This window comes from Ahaetulla prasina, chromosome 1, assembly GCF_028640845.1.
Source record: "Ahaetulla prasina isolate Xishuangbanna chromosome 1, ASM2864084v1, whole genome shotgun sequence".
Lineage (NCBI taxonomy): Eukaryota > Metazoa > Chordata > Lepidosauria > Squamata > Colubridae > Ahaetulla > Ahaetulla prasina.
In genome coordinates, this window is record NC_080539.1 from 302,997,978 (window position 1) to 303,017,287 (window position 19,310).

General features: G+C 35.1%; 1 protein-coding gene across 1 annotated transcript in view; it reads left to right on the forward strand.

Annotated features, from left to right (window-relative positions):
* Window positions 1-527: 527 nt before the first annotated feature.
* UBR1 (ubiquitin protein ligase E3 component n-recognin 1) overlaps window positions 528-19,310 on the forward strand; it is an 81,417-nt gene continuing 62,634 nt past the window's right edge. Inside the window, exons 1-9 of the mRNA XM_058161982.1 lie at window positions 528-783; window positions 5,834-6,090; window positions 7,592-7,670; window positions 8,558-8,668; window positions 10,254-10,384; window positions 13,647-13,788; window positions 17,648-17,710; window positions 17,864-17,987; window positions 18,837-18,944. Of these exons, the coding sequence (XP_058017965.1) occupies window positions 703-783; window positions 5,834-6,090; window positions 7,592-7,670; window positions 8,558-8,668; window positions 10,254-10,384; window positions 13,647-13,788; window positions 17,648-17,710; window positions 17,864-17,987; window positions 18,837-18,944 (1,096 nt within the window). The 5' untranslated portion in view covers window positions 528-702. The remainder of the gene's footprint in view (window positions 784-5,833; window positions 6,091-7,591; window positions 7,671-8,557; window positions 8,669-10,253; window positions 10,385-13,646; window positions 13,789-17,647; window positions 17,711-17,863; window positions 17,988-18,836; window positions 18,945-19,310) is intronic.

The following is a 19,310-nucleotide window of genomic DNA, read 5'->3' on the forward strand; positions in this document are numbered from 1 at the left end:
GTGTTGTCCAAACCTGAAAATGCTATTTTGGTTTGTACAAACTGGCTTTGAATCCATGACCTGGCATGGGTTAACTCCAGTTTGTACATTAATTAGAAATCAACAGAAAAAGACTTTAAGAGTATTAAAGTTTATTTAGCAAACAGTCAGTCTACAAGCAAGAACTTCACATCTAAAGGTCCTGCAGATATTAGATGTGGGGCAGAAGAGAAATGTGGACGTTCAAAAGCCTAATAAGGGCTAAAGGATGGTTTGAAAATTCAGTTTTATCTTGCAAACAGATTTTATTCTGCGCAGCAAATTGCAAAACCAAACACCACTTCTCACAGACAGAAAATATATCAGTTCTCTTCCACTTCTGAAGAAATCTGCCACCATGGCAGCAGTTTTTACGTGGGTCGGTGGCGGAGGGGCTTCCCCAGCCGCCTTTGTACACGCTTTGCTCCACGTTTATCGGAGAAGCAGCCGCCGAGATTTTTCCGGTTAGCAAGCGACGCTCGGCTCCGCAAGCGCTCTCTTGAGCATGCGCCAGAAAGCCGAGCATGCGCAGTGTTGCCGAGAGGACCCCCTTCGCTTGGGGTTTGGCGTCGGGCATCGGGTCAGGTCTTCCCGAACCCTGGGCGTCCCCGGGCCTTCCCACGCAGCTGATTTCCGGTTGGTCTGCCGTAGAACTCAAGCCTGCCGAGCCCCGCTTCTTCTAAGATGGCGGATGAAGGCGACGGCGCGGAAAGGATGGCTGGAACAAGCGGCGCTGCCCCCGTGAACCCCTCGGAGCTGCCTGGGGTGAGATTCCGCTCCCGCCCGAGGGTGCATCCCTCGCGTTTGGGTCGATGGCCGCGGCGACCCAAAGGGTCCAAGCAGCAGCTGTGCTGCTAGATAAATGGACGCTAACCCAGAAATGTGCGGGCTCCGATGCTTTTATTAACCCGCGTTGTTCACACAGTCGGGGCTGCTCCTTATGTCTTGCTAAGGAAAGTGGGCTTTCCCTGGTTCCCGCTTCTGTTGCCTGCGGTTCCCCCCCCCCCAAAAAAAGACTAATCTCTGGGTTTCTTGTCAAATGGGACTGCACCGTTGCGCACTACACAGACAGCGCCGTACATACATGCTGGGCAAAGCCCACTTGGTTGACAGGCAAAGAGTTAGGATTTTGGGGAGGATTTTTTAACTCCAGGAGAGTTAAAATTGGCGGAGTTGGATTCGGACTGATCCGCTTTTGCGATAGAAATGGTCTATCCGCACCTCGATAAAGATGCAATAAACATTTTCCGAAGTGTTTTTGGCATCTGGGCTTTGTCCTCGTAATTCTTAACTTTGTCTCTTTTCTGCTTCAATTATTAGTTGTTCGTTTTTCTCTCTACTTTGAAACGTAATCGTTTTTTTAAAAAAAAACACAAACCATTTTTAATTGCTTAATGGACAGTGATCATTTATTACAGTGTACAGTGCTTGCTTATTAGCACTGCACACTCAGTAATATGTTTATACTGTATAATAAACCAGTATGGAATGTTTTGCATCTTGAAGATTATTATCATAAACTAGGGAAGGGGAAATTTGATGAAGCTAAAAGGCAAATTTATTTTCTGCTGGAGTGGATTGTTGTCTAGGCCATAATATTTAAATATCAAAATGCATTCCCCTTGATATTTATATATATGTATGGTAGTGTTCTTAATCGTAAATGACCCTTATATGAGCTTCAGTGATATTATTAATCAAACTTTATGGAAATATTTGTTAAAAATAATGTTTAGCAATTGTACATTTTTTTGTTTAGAGGAACTTGTGAAAATAGATTCATAAATAAAAACAAGGACTGGAATAGTAAAAGAAATGACAGGGGCAATATAATAGGTGTGCAATAGTCTGAAAGTATTAAATGTAATAACTAGGGCTTGAAGTAAAAGCGAAGGTGGGGACATCAGAGAAAATACCTAAAATGGATAAGTCTTTTGAGTAAATCAACACTTTTTTAACAATGGTTGTTAATTAAGTAAACAGGAAAATGGTTTTACTTTTTGTAATCAAAACAAATTGCATTTCAAAAAAATTCTTTCACTTTGGAAAAATAGCCAAACTTCAGCTGCAGTGAAATAGTGAATGCTGTGTCATGGATTTCAAATGGAGCCCAAAGATACTAGTAGCTTAATGGTGCAGCTTGAGAATTTGAGAGATTTTGTGCAAATTATAGGGAACTTGAAAAGTAATTACTGCTTAGGTGATGCTTTGAAAGGAACTCTAGATAACTAGGAATGATATTTGTCTGCTTGTTGACATTTAATAATTAACCATGTCAAAGTAGCTGTGTAACTGTGGAAAAGGAAAAGTGAGTAGACTGTTAATATGAGGGAACACACAATACTGAGAAAAGAGACAAGAACATTAATGTCTCTTGCAATTTCAATCCAAATAGAATAGAATAGAATAGAATTCTTTATTGGCTAAGCGTGATTGGACACACAAGGAATTTGTCTTTGGTGTACATGCTTTCAGTGTACATAAAAAGAAAAGATACGTTTGTCAAGAATCATAAGGTACAACACTTAATGACAGTCATAGGATACAAATAAGCAATCTAATCATACTAAGAAACAATATAAATCTTAAAGATATGGCAACAAGTTAAGTGGGAAGAGATGGGTGATAGGAACAATGAGAAGATTAATGGTAATAGTAATGCAAACTAGTGAATAGTTTGACAGTGTTAAGGGAAATATTTGTTTAGCAGAGTGAAAAAACTGTTCTTGTGTCTAGTTCTGGTGTGCAGTACTCTGAAGGAAATAATAAATACTGCAATGTTTAAAAGCTTGAATTTTGTTTGAATGAGATTTCTCACATATTTTTTAAACAAACATAGAAGTTTCAGTATGTATGCAATATGTGATGAAAACCAGTTTGGTGTAGTGGTTAAAGTGCTGGCCTAGAAATTAAGAGACTAAGTTTTAATCCTGCCTTAGGTATGAAAGCTGGCTGGATGACTTTGGGTCATTCTCTCTCAATGCAATCAAAGATTTCTTCCAAAATCTTGAATGACCAAAGCCACTGAGTGGTAGAAGTCAATATCTATGGCCCATCTCTGAAGATATGACAAATGGAAGATTTGGAATATGAAAGGACTAAATAGTAAACAATATGAATTAATGAAATTAAAAAGAAAAAGTGTATTTGTAATTAAAAAGGGGGAAGCATATAATAGATGTGAATGAAAGTGGTCTGATCTTGTAGAGTTGAGAAATATGTGCAGGGAAATGAAGTTTAATTTTGGAAGGAAGTTTAATTTTGGAAGGAAGGGTTAAATATATGTTAGACGTATAAACTGGTGTTAAGAAATTGTTATGGGTGTCTAAAGTAGGGATCTGTATTTGGTGATAGTTGCTTGTCAGCCAGTGAATAATAGTATTGGATTTGTGGAAAAATAAATATAATGTAGTGAAAAAAATATTTTAGGTGATAAGAATGGATGGGTAGAAATAAGATGGAAGAGAAAGAGAAGGCCATTGTATCAGTAGAGCCCAAGGAATACAATAAGAATGCTGACTCCTGAGTATCTGCTTAGAAAATATCAGTTTGTTTTTAATATGTGGTTTAAATATTGATTTATTTATATGCATACATTTTATAGGAATGAGTATAATAACAATAGTACTTAAACTTATATACTGCTTCATAGTGGTTTACAGCCCTCTCTAAATGGTTTACAGAGTCAGCATATTGTCCCCAACAATATGGGTCCTCATTTTACTGACCTTGGAAGGATAGAAGTCTAAGTCAACTTTGAGCCAGTGAATTAGCCTTTAATACCGCATTCTGAATTAATCTGCAATACTGCATTCTAACCACTGCATCACCACGGCTCCTAAGCTAGAAAGCATATGGCTGCCTAGAGTCACCCCAAACAGTGAGATGGACAGTGTGTAAATTTAATAAATAAAGTAAATGATGAGATAGAAATATGATGAAGGGATATGAATGTGGAGCAGACCAATTTTTTTGCACAGCTAAAATGGGTCTTTGAAAAAAAGTAAAATAATTTAGAGTGAAAGTAGAATGATTGCAAAAAGTTCTGTGTTAAAATATTAGAAGATAGAAAAGAGGTCCCAAACTCATGAGGTGCCTGTGACCTGCCAGGTCATTTTCTGTGGCTTACATTTCCTTCACACAGGTAAAACAACTGTTGAAAGTGAGATAGCAGCTTGTCAGTCTCATCAGGCATTACATAAGCTTGCTTAGACTGACAAGAAACAGCTTCTCCTCTGGAGAGAAAAAACAGATGGGCAAGCTATACTGCTGTTCCTGCTTTTCCCCTTTTGCCTGCTCCCATCATCTTCACTGCTGCAGCTCCTTAGTACAATTTTAGAGTGAGAAGAAATGGCTCAGTGCCTATGGCCCGTATGCTAAAGTACTGTGAGAACTCAGGCTGTGCAGCCCATCCCTCAGCATGCTCCCTTTTGATTTAGAGCTGTTCTTATCACCTTAAAACAAAGCAGGGAAAAACAGTGGTGTTAATGGGAGCTCACCAGAACTGCAATGGCACCTTGAATGCAAAACTAGGAGTAGTTGTTCCTTGCCCTATCTACTTAGGTCCAGAAACTGGTGTTTTACCAGTGGAAAAACTCCATAATTTCTAAACAAATTTATTCTGTGTGTGTAGTGGGTGAGATGTTTTCCTTTTCTCTCTATCAATCACCCAGTTTCTAATTCTATATCTCTGGAGAAGTGCTTGAATTATCATTGGGCAAAGCAAACTGGCAATTATAAGCAACTCTTAATTAAGCCTTTTTGCAGCTTTTCTTAAAGTAGCTATCAAGGAAACTACCCAGAAATTTCTATTGTATTGCATTTGATCAAGGAAAACAAGGCCTTCCTGGTTCCTTGTTTGCCACTGTAAATAACTTATGTTCTGTTAACTCATAACAGAATAACAGAGTTGGAAGGAACCTTGGAGGTCTTCCAGTCCAACCCCCTGCTCAGGCAGGAAACCCTATCATTTCAGACAAAAAAAAAACATTCCATTGTTGGAGAATTCACAACTTCTGGAGGCAAGTCGTTCCAGTGATTAATTGTTCTAAGTATCAGGAAATTTCTCCTTAGTTCTAGGTTGGTACAATTTATTGGTAAGAACTAAGAAATCCAAAAATTTTTGCGAAGTTATCCAAGAAAGTATCTTGGATGTTGACAAATGAAATGAGCGAGGGTGGTGGAGGTGGAGATCAGATTAATTCAGAGCTCAGTTCTTCTGCCTAATGTTAAATTATCAGCTTAACTTGAAACCCTAAACCTCCATGTATTCTGTTAATTACAACTTGAAAATACCAGATGGCAATTGATTTTTTTTCTGTGTGACAGACTGTATTTATTTAATCAAAATGTGAGCCTTCTTTCTGTTAAAAGTAATCTGAAATTGAACTAAATTTGCAGGAATAACAGCCTTTTCTAAGAAAGTGACTCACAATATATTAAAGACAAAATACTATTTTTTTCCTGTAAATGCTGTAGTTAGAGTAGCTGTGCCAAGTTTCAGATGATTAGGTTCTAAGATTTTATGTTGTTATTCCACAACAATCAAAATAATGTTGATATTTTGGTTAATGAAAAGCACTTTCATATAAATGTCTAAATTGAAAAGATGAAACTTAACTCTGCTTCACAGTAAATATTGCTTTATTTAATAAATGCATGTTTAATGGCATAATTCCTTCATTTTTTCTCAAAAGTGCCAAACATTTATAATTCCAAAACTGCTTTTCCCCTGTTTACACATATTGTATATCATAAACTATGACATGTGAAATATTCATACTGAGGGAGTAACATTGTGTTCTGCTTTTTGCAGTGGTGGGATGAGAAGCTTGATTTTCATGCTGCCTTTCTTCAGCATTTGGCAAAAGTGGTTCCAAGCATATATTGTGATGAAATGGACCCTCTACCACAGAAAGAGGAGGAAATGGCCCAAAAAATGATTCTTTATCCTTTGGAGTGGCATTTATTTGGAGAAGATCCAGATAACTGTCTAGAAAAGCTAAGACAGATTGGTACCTCGCAGCTGTGTGGAAAAGTATTTAAAGGTGGAGAGACAACATATTCCTGCAGGTTTATAGCAATATTCCTACCTTTTAATGTTTCTTTGAATGATCTGATATAATATATAATTGTCAATACAGTTTTGGTGTTATGCATCTTTCTAAAATGCATTTATGTTCATGGGTGGGTAGTTTTATGTAAGAAAGTACGTTTTTTTACCAATCCAAAACAAACATCATGTTCTGGAAGTTTTCCTGAGCCATTTTGAATTGGTTGCAGTTGCAGTTCATCACTTGAAAACATGGCTCATTTTGGTTGTTTGAAATTTTGTTTGAAACAAAATATGGAAGGACCCAGAGTGATTTTAGGAGATGAGTGTCCATGGCCTATATACCAGCTTGAGAACTCCATAATATTCTCTGTGCTTTCCCTTCTCTCCCTCCCTTCCACAGCCACTTTTGATGTCCCACCATATCCTACTGACCAGTGTGCTCTTTGGTATTTCCAGCACTCTACCTTCCTCCTCTCAGCCACCAATATTCTTATGTGACATATCTACCAGTTTATCTACATCCTAATTTTCTTATAGCCATCCCTTTCCTCCTTCTACAGCCACTGCTGCCGGTTATCCCAGTGTCTGTAGAAACATCACTAAGGAAACCTATCTGCCTTAGGTTTTCACACTCAATCTCCTCACCAACAATGTATTATGCAATGCATAAATGTAAGATCATGCACTTAAGGGAAAATAATCCTCTGGCAGGGTACAGTAATTGGGATACAATGTTAGAACAACAGTAGAAAAGGATTTAGGTGTACTTAGAGCAGATGACTGCAAAACTAGTAAACAGTGTGGCTGGGTCGCTGTGAAGGCAAACAAAATTCTGGGATGCATCACTTGAGGAATCACCAGCAGGAAAAAGAAGGTTCTAATTCTGCTATATAGGACATGATTGAAACTTTTAAATCTGAAACCTTTAAAGGAAAGAATAAAGTGTAGAAGGCAATATTTCAATGTTAAGCAAAAGTTCAAAAGAGTTCAAAAGTAATGTTAGAAAGTATTACTTCACAGAAAGAGTAATAGAAGATCGGAACCAATTTCCAACAGAGATAGTGGATAAGTGATTAGTAATAGAGTTTAAACACATGTCCATCATCTGACAAAAATTAAAAAATAAAATTAATTAATTAAAAAGAAAACAAACAAAGGTTTATACTCGATGGACCAGTAGGTCTTTTTCTGCTGTCAGTTTTCTATGTTCCTGTTACTTCTACTCAGAAAAAAAAATCCATTTTATTTCATACCTGGAAAAAAATCTTGTTCTATGTTTTGGATTAAAACACCTGAAACACGCATGATTCAGTTCAGGCACTGATCACCCAGAACCTATTTCATGTTCAGAATGGTTTGTGCACAAATCATTTTGCCCATGACTAATAATAAGCAATTCTGGCTTATGTGTGAATGCTTCTACTCTGTTCAATTAACACTTCCAGAATTTGGAGGCTTGGTACATTTTTGAAAAACAAGTGCTTACTCTACAGCATCAATTTCTTATTTTTGTTGCAGGGATTGTGCAATTGATCCAACTTGTGTACTTTGCATGGATTGCTTCCAGAACAGCATTCATGTAAATCATCGTTACAAGGTAAAGAACTGTGTGCTTTGGCGTGATATCTTTTAATGTGGTGTGCTAGTAAGATAAATGAACATTTATGAAAATTTGATTGTGTTTTTTAAGTGTTTAAGTGTTGAAGGTACATGAAAATCAATTTATGTTAAGTGGTAGAATACTTAATGGCCACATCAATTCAGACAGCCAAAAATTACTAGGCAGAATAGAAAAACTGACTATTTAATTTCATAGACTTACTTTCAGGATCTTTAGCTGAAAAAAGAACAAGAGGATTAGTTTATAATTATCAGCTGCATAAGTAATGGATAATCTCAGAAAGAAATCTAAAATTTCCATACAGAATATCCAGGTCCCCCATTTAGGGGCAATAAAAACTAGTTAATTTAAAAGATCAGATAACAGAGGGGAGCCTACTGTTGCTTAACAGATAACAAAATTTAGGAAAGACCCACTCTAATGAATTGGGCAGTTAACAATTATGGTAGGAGTCACTTTTAATAGCCTGATTCATTAGAATGGGCCTTTTCTAAGTTTCTTTCTCTGACCATTAAGCAGGCTCCTGCCCTCTTATTTGTTTCCTAGGTAGCATCTTATCCCCTTATTCCTCTAGGTCAGGGGTATTAAACTCACGGCGTAACAACATTGTCATGTGACATATCAGGACTTTTTTCCCCTTCGCTAAAACGGGCGTGGCCAGCACGTGATGCATCCGGACCACAGCTCTAGGTCATTTTCACATAACCATTACAAGAGGAGAACACAGACAAATTTGGGTACAGTTGTTATTTGTGTAACGTAGTATTGCTGTAATATATGCCATACCATTGTTCTGCATTACTTCCAAAATGAATTAATGGTTCTGAACGTCCCATTGTGTCCTCTGTTCTTAATTGTTTTAGATGCATACTTCCACTGGAGGAGGATTTTGCGACTGTGGGGATACAGAAGCATGGAAGACCGGACCAGTGTGTACAAAACATGAGCCTGAAGGAGGAGATAATGCTGATGAGGTATTTCTTTGTAATAAATTGAAAAACAAATATTATTGTATAAAGAATAATTCCTAATTAAGTACTAGTTGTTTGGGTATGCTCCCAAAATATTTGGAACACCTTTGTATCAGAACGCTCGATGTTTGTGTTCCATTCTAATATGTAAATTTTCACACACTTTTTCTGAATTTATAATTTTATAAAAGTGGACCCTCAGAAGCTGTTTATCATAACTTCAACAAATTTGTTGAAAAGACAGTAAGGTCATAAAGACTCCCCACTTTTTCTTCACTAGATTGAAAATAATATTGAACTTTGACTAGCTAATGATATGTTGAAAGAATGCCATGATTCCAATGCAGCCATGATATCCTAAGTAGTTCTCCTTAGGTGGTCCTCTTCTGAATAAAAAAACTACCATCCCAGACTAACTTAATCAGAGAGACTGGTAGTTATTCTTATACAGATTGTTCTCATTACTATCCACTCATTCAGTGATTGTTCAAAGTTACCATAATGCTGAGCAAGGGATATTCATGACAGGTCCTCATGGTTGTGACTGTCACAGTGTCCATGTGTTCACATGATTGTGATTTGGCTGGCTGACTCATGATTATGACATCACAGCATTTCATGATCATGTGATTGTCATTTGTAACCTTCACTGCTGACTTCTAATGAACAAAGTCAATGGGGAAACCATTAAAAGGTCACAAATGGCGGTTATGTGACTGGGAAGCTGTGACCACATAGGATTCTCCTAAGAGTGATAACCAGGACTGTTAGAATGGTCGTCGTAGGTTGCAGAATCATGTGACATTACATCTTACAATCACATTGCTGGTCCTAGAATTTTTTATAGTAGAATTTTTTATTGGCCAAGTGTGATTGGACACACAAGGAATTTGTCTTGGTGCATATGCTCTCAGTGTACATAAAAGTTGCTATCAATAGTTGCTATCAATAAGAGGGGAACTATCTATATATTTTTTATATCTTTTAAAGGAAGATAAATAGATCGTGGAAAGCTGCTTCATAAAGAGTTAAGACATTGTGAACAGCTGTTTTGGATTTCAATTGGAATTTTTCAATGTTTTGAGGATCCAGTTTGGTGTAGTGCAGGGGTTGTCAAACTCATGTCATCACATGACGTATCGGGATTTTTTTCCCCCTTCTCTAAACTGGGCATGGGTGTGGCCAGCATGTGACACATCCAGCCCATGGGCCGGGAGTTTGACAGCCCTGGTGTAGTGGTTAGAAATCAAGAGATTGTGAATTCTAGTCCTGCCTTAGTCACATAGCCAGCTGGATGACTTTAGGCTAGTTGCTTTCTCCTAGCCCTAGAAAGGAAGCAAGGGCAAATCTCTTCTGAAAAACTTGGCCAGGAAAACTGCAGAATTAATTCTGGCAGTCACGAGATATCAGTTGATGCAAGCGCCTTCCCACAAACCAAAAGAGAATGAAATAGATATTTCTTATTGAACAATTGCTAGTATAAGATACTTCTTTCACTAGTTAGCAGTGAAAAAGTCTGCAACAATGCTCATGCTTGCTGTTTAACTGTACTATGGATCTAACATGGGTACATTTAATTTTTTTGTAGAATTTGGAATGCCAGTTGAATGAAGAGGTAATAGCACAAGCAAGGAAAATCTTCCCTTCAGTTATAAAATACATTGTTGATATGACTGTTTGGGAAGAGGAGAAAGAGCTGTCTTCAGAGCTTATGATTAAGTAAGTAATTTGTTAGAGTTGGCTTCTAAATGTCTTACCTGCCTCCATTCCAAGATTGTTAATAATAAAGTAACAAACAGTGAAGATAATGCATCACCCAGTCAGGATTAGGCAAGAATTTTGAATAATTTAGCAAGGAAAAGCAAATATGAGTAGGAGTGGAGAATTATATAGAATCACCCAGATAGTTTATGTATCTTGAAATTCTCACCCTACAAGTAAAATTATTTCCTGTCTTCATACTCTGTAGCCTAGCAGATAATGGATTTTTTTCTTGCAACTGTTAAGAAAGGTGCTTAAAAGTCTTTCTATATTTAAGGCCTCATATTAGTATAGAGATTGTTTAACTTGGAAAGATAGTGCTAGTTATTACAAAGAAAATCTGAGGTTTCTGTCCTTTAATTCTCCCTTTTCCCCCCCAGAGTTAGCCATCCTTCTGATTATACTTTGCACAAGCAATATGTTAGAAAGTTTTGATTTTTTTTAAAGATTTATAATTACAGTGATCATATTTTGGTATTTCACTTCTATTGGAGGAAGAAGTTTTTAAACAATAATAAAAGAGAAAGACTCCATTTAGTTGAGCTCAACTAGAATAAGAGGTTTCTTTTCACAATAGGGCAGTTACAGTATATTCATGAATTTCAATCCTTATTCAGTTCCTACCACTCAATCCAGCTCATTCCATCAGTGCAGTTACTATATTCACATCACCATCATGAAACAAATCTATAAAGCAGTTGATCCCTGCTAAAATTGTTAAATCAATATTCATATTCAAATTTGATGGAGGATGTGCAGCATATGATTTCTGGTTCCTTAGGACAGCCAACTAGACTTCAAAATACTGCCTAGCTAATATATCCTTTATTACATTCCTCCTATATTAAACAAAGAAGATTAAAATACAAGCACCACCCATGAAGACTTCCTCTTGTTCAGTAGAGACATCCAGACTAGGCAGAACTATTTAGAACAGGTAGCTGCCTACTATATCTTATCCACATTAAATGGAGAGCTGATAGCGCAACATACTATCAATATTCTCTAATTCTTCTATTTATTTTTTTACTTATTTTTATTAAGAATTTTGATTACAATGGTAAAAGCTAATACAAGTTAAATTGGAGAAAGAGGAGAAAAAAGCGAATGAAAAAGGAAGAAAAAAGAAAGGATATAATATAGAAAATATATATATGAATATATATATATATATATATATATATATATATATATATATAGAGAGAGAGAGAGAGAGAGAGAGAGAGAGAGAATTTATTTCCAACATTCCTCACAATAAATATAAACAAATTTGATAACCCTTCACTCCCTATAAAATTACAAATATCCCTTTATCCAATATCCCATCATATATGTGTGTGTGTGCGTGTACGCGCGCGCAAATCCATAAAACATCAACTTTTCAGCAAAAATTCCATAAAGGGTTGTCAAAACTACAAAAAAAAGTTATTTTAACTTGATCAAATAAAACAACTGTATCTTCCCTGCTTTTACTTTTAACAACCTTAATCTTTAATTCATTCAAATATTGAATTGATTTGATTTTTCTTCTTCTTTATTCCATCACATAGATGTCTTTCAGGCTTTGACATGCCTCTTTTGTAGAGCCAATTGAAAAATATTTTCCAGTTCATCCTCTTGCTTTATCATTATATTTCCCTTTTTAAAATTTCAGAGAGGTTCTTTGGATATCTAATAAATTAACCTTTTCCAAATCATTCTCTTGGCCTGTCATTTAAAATTCTACTTTTGGTACTTTCTTTGTCTTAGATAATTTAGATATTTTTTTCATATGTGTCATTCCTTCATTAACATCTTTTGGATGCTCTGTCCATAGAAGCAGACATTATTATTGATAGTGTTGATATTGCAGTCAGTAATTTCTGGCTCCATTCTTCAAAGGTCTTGTTTAATGTTTTTGATGTTATAATGTTTTGTGTCATTTTGTAAGTCCTAGTATTAACTGATGTCAAGAACTGGCTTGTATTTTATTCTGCTTAGAATCTTATTTTGTGTCTAATTTCCAAAACCACAAAGTAACTTATCTTAATTAAGACTTATAGTAACCAGGATAGCCAAAATAAATCTGTTTCCCACAAGAAACTATTTATGTTTTATAGATAATTCCAAAATCTTATAATAAAAGTCAATATTTCCAATTTGTCTGGACCCTTAATTTATTTGTAACTTTCTTAGATCAAAATCTTATTCAGCTTTTTGCTATTTATTTCAAATTCTTGAAGTTCTTAAGCTTGTCATTAATTTTTATTTTGTTCAGAGTTGAAGCTGAAGGTAAAATTAACCCGATACGTATTTATTATTCTAAAGGTCTCCAATAGCTTTAATATGATTAGGGTTCGGCAGTTTCCAAAACTAAGGGTTAGAAACTTAGTGTCCTTTCAAAGGCTACACCACAGTTGCAAGCAGGATGGCTGATTCCTTTGTCTCCTGGTGCTCAAGCCCACATAAATTAGTATCTTCATGAAGAGCAGCCACCTAGAGCACATCTGAATGATCTCCCATCATCTCCTTATCCTTATCTAGTTCCTTGGTCTTCTCTGCAATCATCAGTTCTGGTTTCCCGGATATGTCTTCAGTTTCCCATGCTGAAATCAACATTCTCTGATTTTTCTATACTTGCTTATCACATTTCATAAACTGTTGGAAAACACTCAGCCAGGCGAGAGGAAGGGATCAAGCATGGAACTAGCCTTGAATTTTTGTGCAGCCACAATAGATTTAGGCTTAACCTCCCCCAAGTTCCATGGAACCTCATCTGTTTGTTCCCAAGGGAAGGCAAGCAGTCTGGAGAGAATCCTGTATTATAGGTAGAATGTAATAAAATAGTCGATTTCAATCTTTCAGATGTGGATCTAGTTGCTTGCGCCTGACATAAACTCAATCACACGTTAAGCCAAGAAAGGAGGGAGAGTGATAATAAAGCTAACTTGATTCTTGCTTTCCAAGTTGTTGAAAGAGATCTTTTCCACATTGCATAGATCTGGGTGCTAAATAAGAAGGAACTTCCTATATAATGCTGAATAACTGAATCAAGGATCTTTAATATAATTGGGAATGTTTTTGAAAGCAAGTATTGATAATGATGAATTTCTTAGTTTAACTATCTTTACTATATGTTAATTTGTAGCTTCTGCTATTCTTGTGGCCAACTTTGGTTAAATTATTTCAGTTTTTCTCATGGGTTATCAGTCATCTTTTGGGGTGGTTTTTTTTTTTACAGTAGAGAGAAGCCAGACAAACACTATTGTGTCCTTTTCAATGATGAGCATCATTCTTACGATCATGTTATCTACAGTCTACAAAGAACTCTTGGGTGTGACCTTGCAGAAGCCCAGATATATACTACTGCTATAGATAAAGAGGTTAGTAATATACATAATTTCTGAAACAAGTGTGTGTATTCTAATTATTATGCTGCTGTGGTACCCAGCCTGATACAGGAAGAAGTGGAAGAAGGACATTGTCATTTTTTTCAATAAATGCTGACATTGTTTTGCTTTTTGATAAAGCTTGGCTGCATAGTTCTCTCTTGCACAGATTGGCGTAACATATTTGCAGTGTTCATTATTTGATTCTGAGTTGTCACTATAATCAATATCTTATCTTAGATTGAATTCTTTCTTCTTTTTTTTTTTATTACTTTTTTTACAACAAACAAACAAAACAAAAAATTCATTATTACACCCTTGTGCTATACATAAAAGGAAGATTTGGGTCTTCGGATATATCCTCATGATTGCCAAAATCCACGTTCTCGAGGTACAGGTACTGAAGCGTCCAATGTTCCAAGCGCAAAGTCCACAAATGGTTTCCAAGTCTTCCAGAAAATATCTTCTTTATACACACCACTTCTAATTTTAATATCACATGTCATTTTATCATTTAAAGCTAATTTCCACATTTCAGAATTCCACTCTTCTATTCTAAAAATCACATCTAGTTTCCAATATCTAGCTATTATAATTCTACCTATTATAATCATAATTCTAATCAATTCTTTTTCATATTTTGTTAATTCTATTTCCTTAATTACCAACAATAATATAGTTTCCACTCTCAATGTTATTACTTTCCCCATCATTTCAAATATCATTTTCTCCAATTGTTGCCAAAACTTTTTAACCTTATCACAATTATACCACATATGTTCATAAGTCCCCAATTCCATCTCACATCTCCAACATTTTTTACTAATTTTTTTATCCATTTGTGACAATCTTACTGGAGTCAAATACCATTTCCAAACAACTTTATAATTGTGCTCTTTAATCCTTATAGATAAAGTTCTCATAATTCTACTCTTCCAATTCACATTCCAATCTGACTCTGGTATTTCAATATTAAGATCTTTTTCCCAATTTGTCCTCATCACTCTTTGTAATTTTTCATCAGAATTTATAATCTTATAAACCCTACTAACGAGTCCCTTTAGCCCAATTTCATCTTTCATAATCCGAGATACTAAATATTCAAATTCAGTTTCACATCTATTTATCGAATAATTTTCCTTTACTTTTTTTCTCCATTTTTCTATCTGTATTTTTCAAACCAACTTAACCCTAATTTTTCAATAATTTCTTTATTCCTCCTTTCATTTCCCATAACTTTTATCCAATCTCTAATAATTTCTATATTTTCCTCTTTAATCACTTCATTACGTTTTATATTATTTTTAATCGGCCAAATTCAGTTGTCTCCCCAAAAGATTATATCCGAATTAAAATTTTAACAAATTTGTTCCACATTTTACTTAATCCTTTAACCAATAACTTCTACTTACACATTTTAAATTTGCTTTATCTAAAAACCACCTTGATCCAAATTTCTCTATATCCCTTAACTCTAAATCTCTCCAATAGTTATCTTCACCTTTAAGTATTTTTACCACTATCCGGATACCATACACACAGTAATAATTAAATAATTTGGGGATTCCTAATCCACCTTCCTTTTGATTTTGATACCACATTTTCTTCACTAATCTAGGTCTTTTGCCACCGTTGCAAAATTTATCCAGTTTTTTCTGATATCCTTCAATATCTTTCTCTGTCAAATTTAGTGGTAGCATCTCGAATAAAAAGTTGAACTTGGGCAGCAACATCATCTTACACATTGCAATTCTACCAAACCAAGACAACTTTAAAATTTTATATTTATCTATCTTCTTCTCAATTTCGTTAATCACCACATCATAATTAAGTTTTTTCAATTCTTTAACCTTAAGTGAAAGCACTATACCCAAATATTTCAATGTGTTTTTAATCCTTATCCCAAATTGCTCTTGCATATTCTCAGACTCATTACCATTACTATCCATCAATAATTCTGACTTTGACCAATTTACTTTCAATCCTGTCATTTCCTCAAATTCTATCAAATGCTTATATATCTTTTTCAGATCTACATTTTTCAAAATAATTAAAGTATCATCCGCATACAAATTTATCTTATACCCCTTATATCCTTCTAATTCTTCATCTTTTTCTATCATTTTTGTCAATATTTCCATAGCCAATAAAAATAATGTTGGGGACAGGGGACATCCTTGTCTCGTACCAGCTTCTAATTTTATCTCTTCAGTTAATATTCCATTCACCTTCACTCTTGCACTGCTCTTTTGGTACAATTTTGAAATAACATGTATAAACTTATTACCAAAGCCTAAAGCCTCCTCTTAGATTGAATTCTTAAGGTAAATTTTGTTATAGTTACAATTTTCAGAACTGTGGGTTTTCTTTTATGTCAACTGACATCTGAATTATTATTGTTTTAGCAGGTTTAATTATTTTAGAAATTTAGTGAACGAACAGGGCTGGTCCCTTTTTTGTTCCCATACCAAATTTTCTCCTCGTTTTAAATTAAGGCGAAAGATGAATTTATATTTTAAGAAGAAATTATTATCTCAGGATTGACTTTTTTCTGGAAATTCTAACATTTAGAATCACAAGAGCCATGGTGATGCAGTGGTTAGAATGCAGTACCGCAGGCTACTTCTGCTGACTGCCGCCTGGCTACAAGTTGGCAATTCGAATCTCACCAGGCTCAAGGTTGACTCAGCCTTCCATTCTTCTGAGGTCGATAAAATGAGGACCCATAAAATTTTATGACCCCATAAAATGAGGGGCAATATGCTGATTCTGTAAACTGCTTAGTGGGGGCTTTAAAGCACTGTGAAGCAGTATATAAATCTAAGTGCTATTGCTATTGCTGTTTGCGCCAGCATGTATTTTAAATCTGGCCCTTTTGAAATATTTAAGGAATTTATTTCTGAACAATTTTTTCATATTTACAGTTCAAATCTAAATCTTTTTTCTTGAGTTTCTTGTTTCATTGTTCCCAACCGTCAGATATGGTACCAGAGGAACATATTCTTTTTAGCAACGGATCACAGTTTTAGAATTTCTTTTCCAGAGAAGCTCATTTGATTCTAACTTACAAGGTTTTGTAATTCTAGGCAAAGTTCTTTATATTTTACAAGCCCTTAAATTTTTTTGCATTTTTAGCTTTGTTTTATTGTATATTGATCCCGCCATCTTCCAGGAAGTGCTTTGGATGATCTATTTTCACACAAGGGTTAACAAGATAAAGAGTTTGTCTGCCATTTCTTCTCAGAGGGGCCCTGTAGGTGGTGCATTTTTCATGGTATTTGGGATAAAGATTCAAGGATTGGATTATCTGCAGATGGGTTTATCTGCAAGTGTATATGGTAGTGCAAAATTCAGTGATTCAGGAATAGAATGACAATATTAGAATGTCTTATTCCTCTTCTGAACTATGCCTTACTTCTTTCAGACTATACCATCATGGGAATTGTTTGGTGTTAATAGACATAAATTTTCCAAACTCTAGAATGGAATAATCCAGAAAAGGAACAGAAAAATTAATGAACCATGAACTTAAGAATATTTTTAAAACCCTGTGAACATCAAGGCCATATGCTAATTTCCAACAGTGAATGTATTCCTTTAAAAGAGCTATAGGATGGCATTATCTTTGTAATAATGTTAATGCTATTTATCAGTTTTAAAAGTCATGGATGTTGATATATATATCTAACAAAAGCTAATTCAAATTTAAATTATAATACCAAATGACTGAATATTTGTACCACTTCCATTTAAATCAGCCTGAAAGCAACTTTTCCATTTTGATCTTGCTTTTTGTTTGCACACACTATAATAATAATATTCTCTCTATCTCTATTTTTTTTTAAATATACAGGGTCGAAAGGCTGTTAAGAAGGGGTCATATGTTGTTTGTCAGGAAGCAAAAGAGGAGATTAAGGTAACAAAACTTTTTAAAAAATATGTATACTATTCTGTACATTTATGAAGATAAATTCATAGAGATGATTTTCCTTGATTTTAACCCCACATTTTTGATCCATAGAATGTTTGTTGTAGTCTCATTCAAATTTTAAATATTCTTATTTTCTAGAAACATTCAAATAATGTTTCCCAAGGTCCCCTTAATGTGATGGTTCTTCATGCAGATGTAATGGCTCATCAAAAATTTGCTTTGCGTCTTGGTTCTTGGTTAAACAAACTTATGAGCTATTCAAGTAAGTAGCCTAGATTATTTTGTTTTGTACATAGATTGCAAAATACTGAACAAGAGCTTTATTGTTTGTGGCAAGTATTTAACTTGTTTGTAAAAGCAGTAAAAATAATTCTGTTCTTCTGTGAAAAATTTTCTTGCTACTTCCCCTGGCTTGAAGGTCACACTGAATTTTGCACAGCTTGCTGAGGGTCACCTTCCAAAACTAGATGGAAGCAGGATTGGCTTTTTTATTTTTATTTTTCTGGGCTTTTAAGGGACAAAATTATGTCTTGTTTGGGCATCATTTTCTTTTATCCCTACCTTCAAATAAAATCAGATCAAATTTTGGGGCTTTATATCCATTTTGTTTGGGTAAAGTTCTTCAGGAACCCTTGTAGCAATAACAATAGCACTTAGACTCATATACCGCTTCACACTGCTTTACAGCACTCTCTAAGTGGTTTACAGAGTCAGCATATTTCCCCCAACAATCTGGGCCCTCATTTTACCCACCTCGGAAGGATGGAAGGCTGAGTCAACCTTGAGCCTGGTGAGATTCGAACTGCCAAATTGCAGTTAGCCAGCAGTCAGCAGAAGTAGCCTGCAGTACTGCATTCTAACCACCGCGCCATCACAGTTCTACCTTTTTTCTTCAAAGGAATTGCATTGTATCATTGATTATTGTTGCAAAATGATTACAGAAGTAAACATGAAAGTGATTGCATAAAATTACTCTTGTGTATGGGAGCAAGGATATTTTCAAATACCTTTCTGCTATATGTATATGATTTTTTTGCATGATATTTTTCATAAGGATTTCAGTTAATTCCTTCAGTAATCTAAACCTTCATATGACTTGTTCCTCTTTTAGGTGATTTTCGTCAGATATTCTGTAAAATATGTTTAAAAGAAGAAGTTGATTCAGGGAAACCTTGTCTGATAAGCATACTGATGCTGTGGGATGCAAAACTTTATAAAGGTAATTTGAATCTTGGAGAAATAACTGTGGGACAGAGCCATTGCCAACTGAGAATTTTCTAGAAGCATCTCGTCGGCCCCTGTAAGAAATAAAATAGCTGAACCTTCTGTTATGGTCATAGAAAATAACACAAAACGGTTAACTTCTTGTTTTATTCATTGTGTCAAATGTATTTCCTTGTGAGTAGTACATTGTTTCCTTAATTGAATCCTTTTAGGCATTGATACGGCTAGGCATAACATGTGGCGATAATAAATAACAATAGTATTTATTACTGTGTATAGTCCAAAAATAAATTTCACTTACTAATTAATAATGAAGCCTTTTCATTTAGTGAATATGTGTTTCTGTTTCTAGACACTTGTT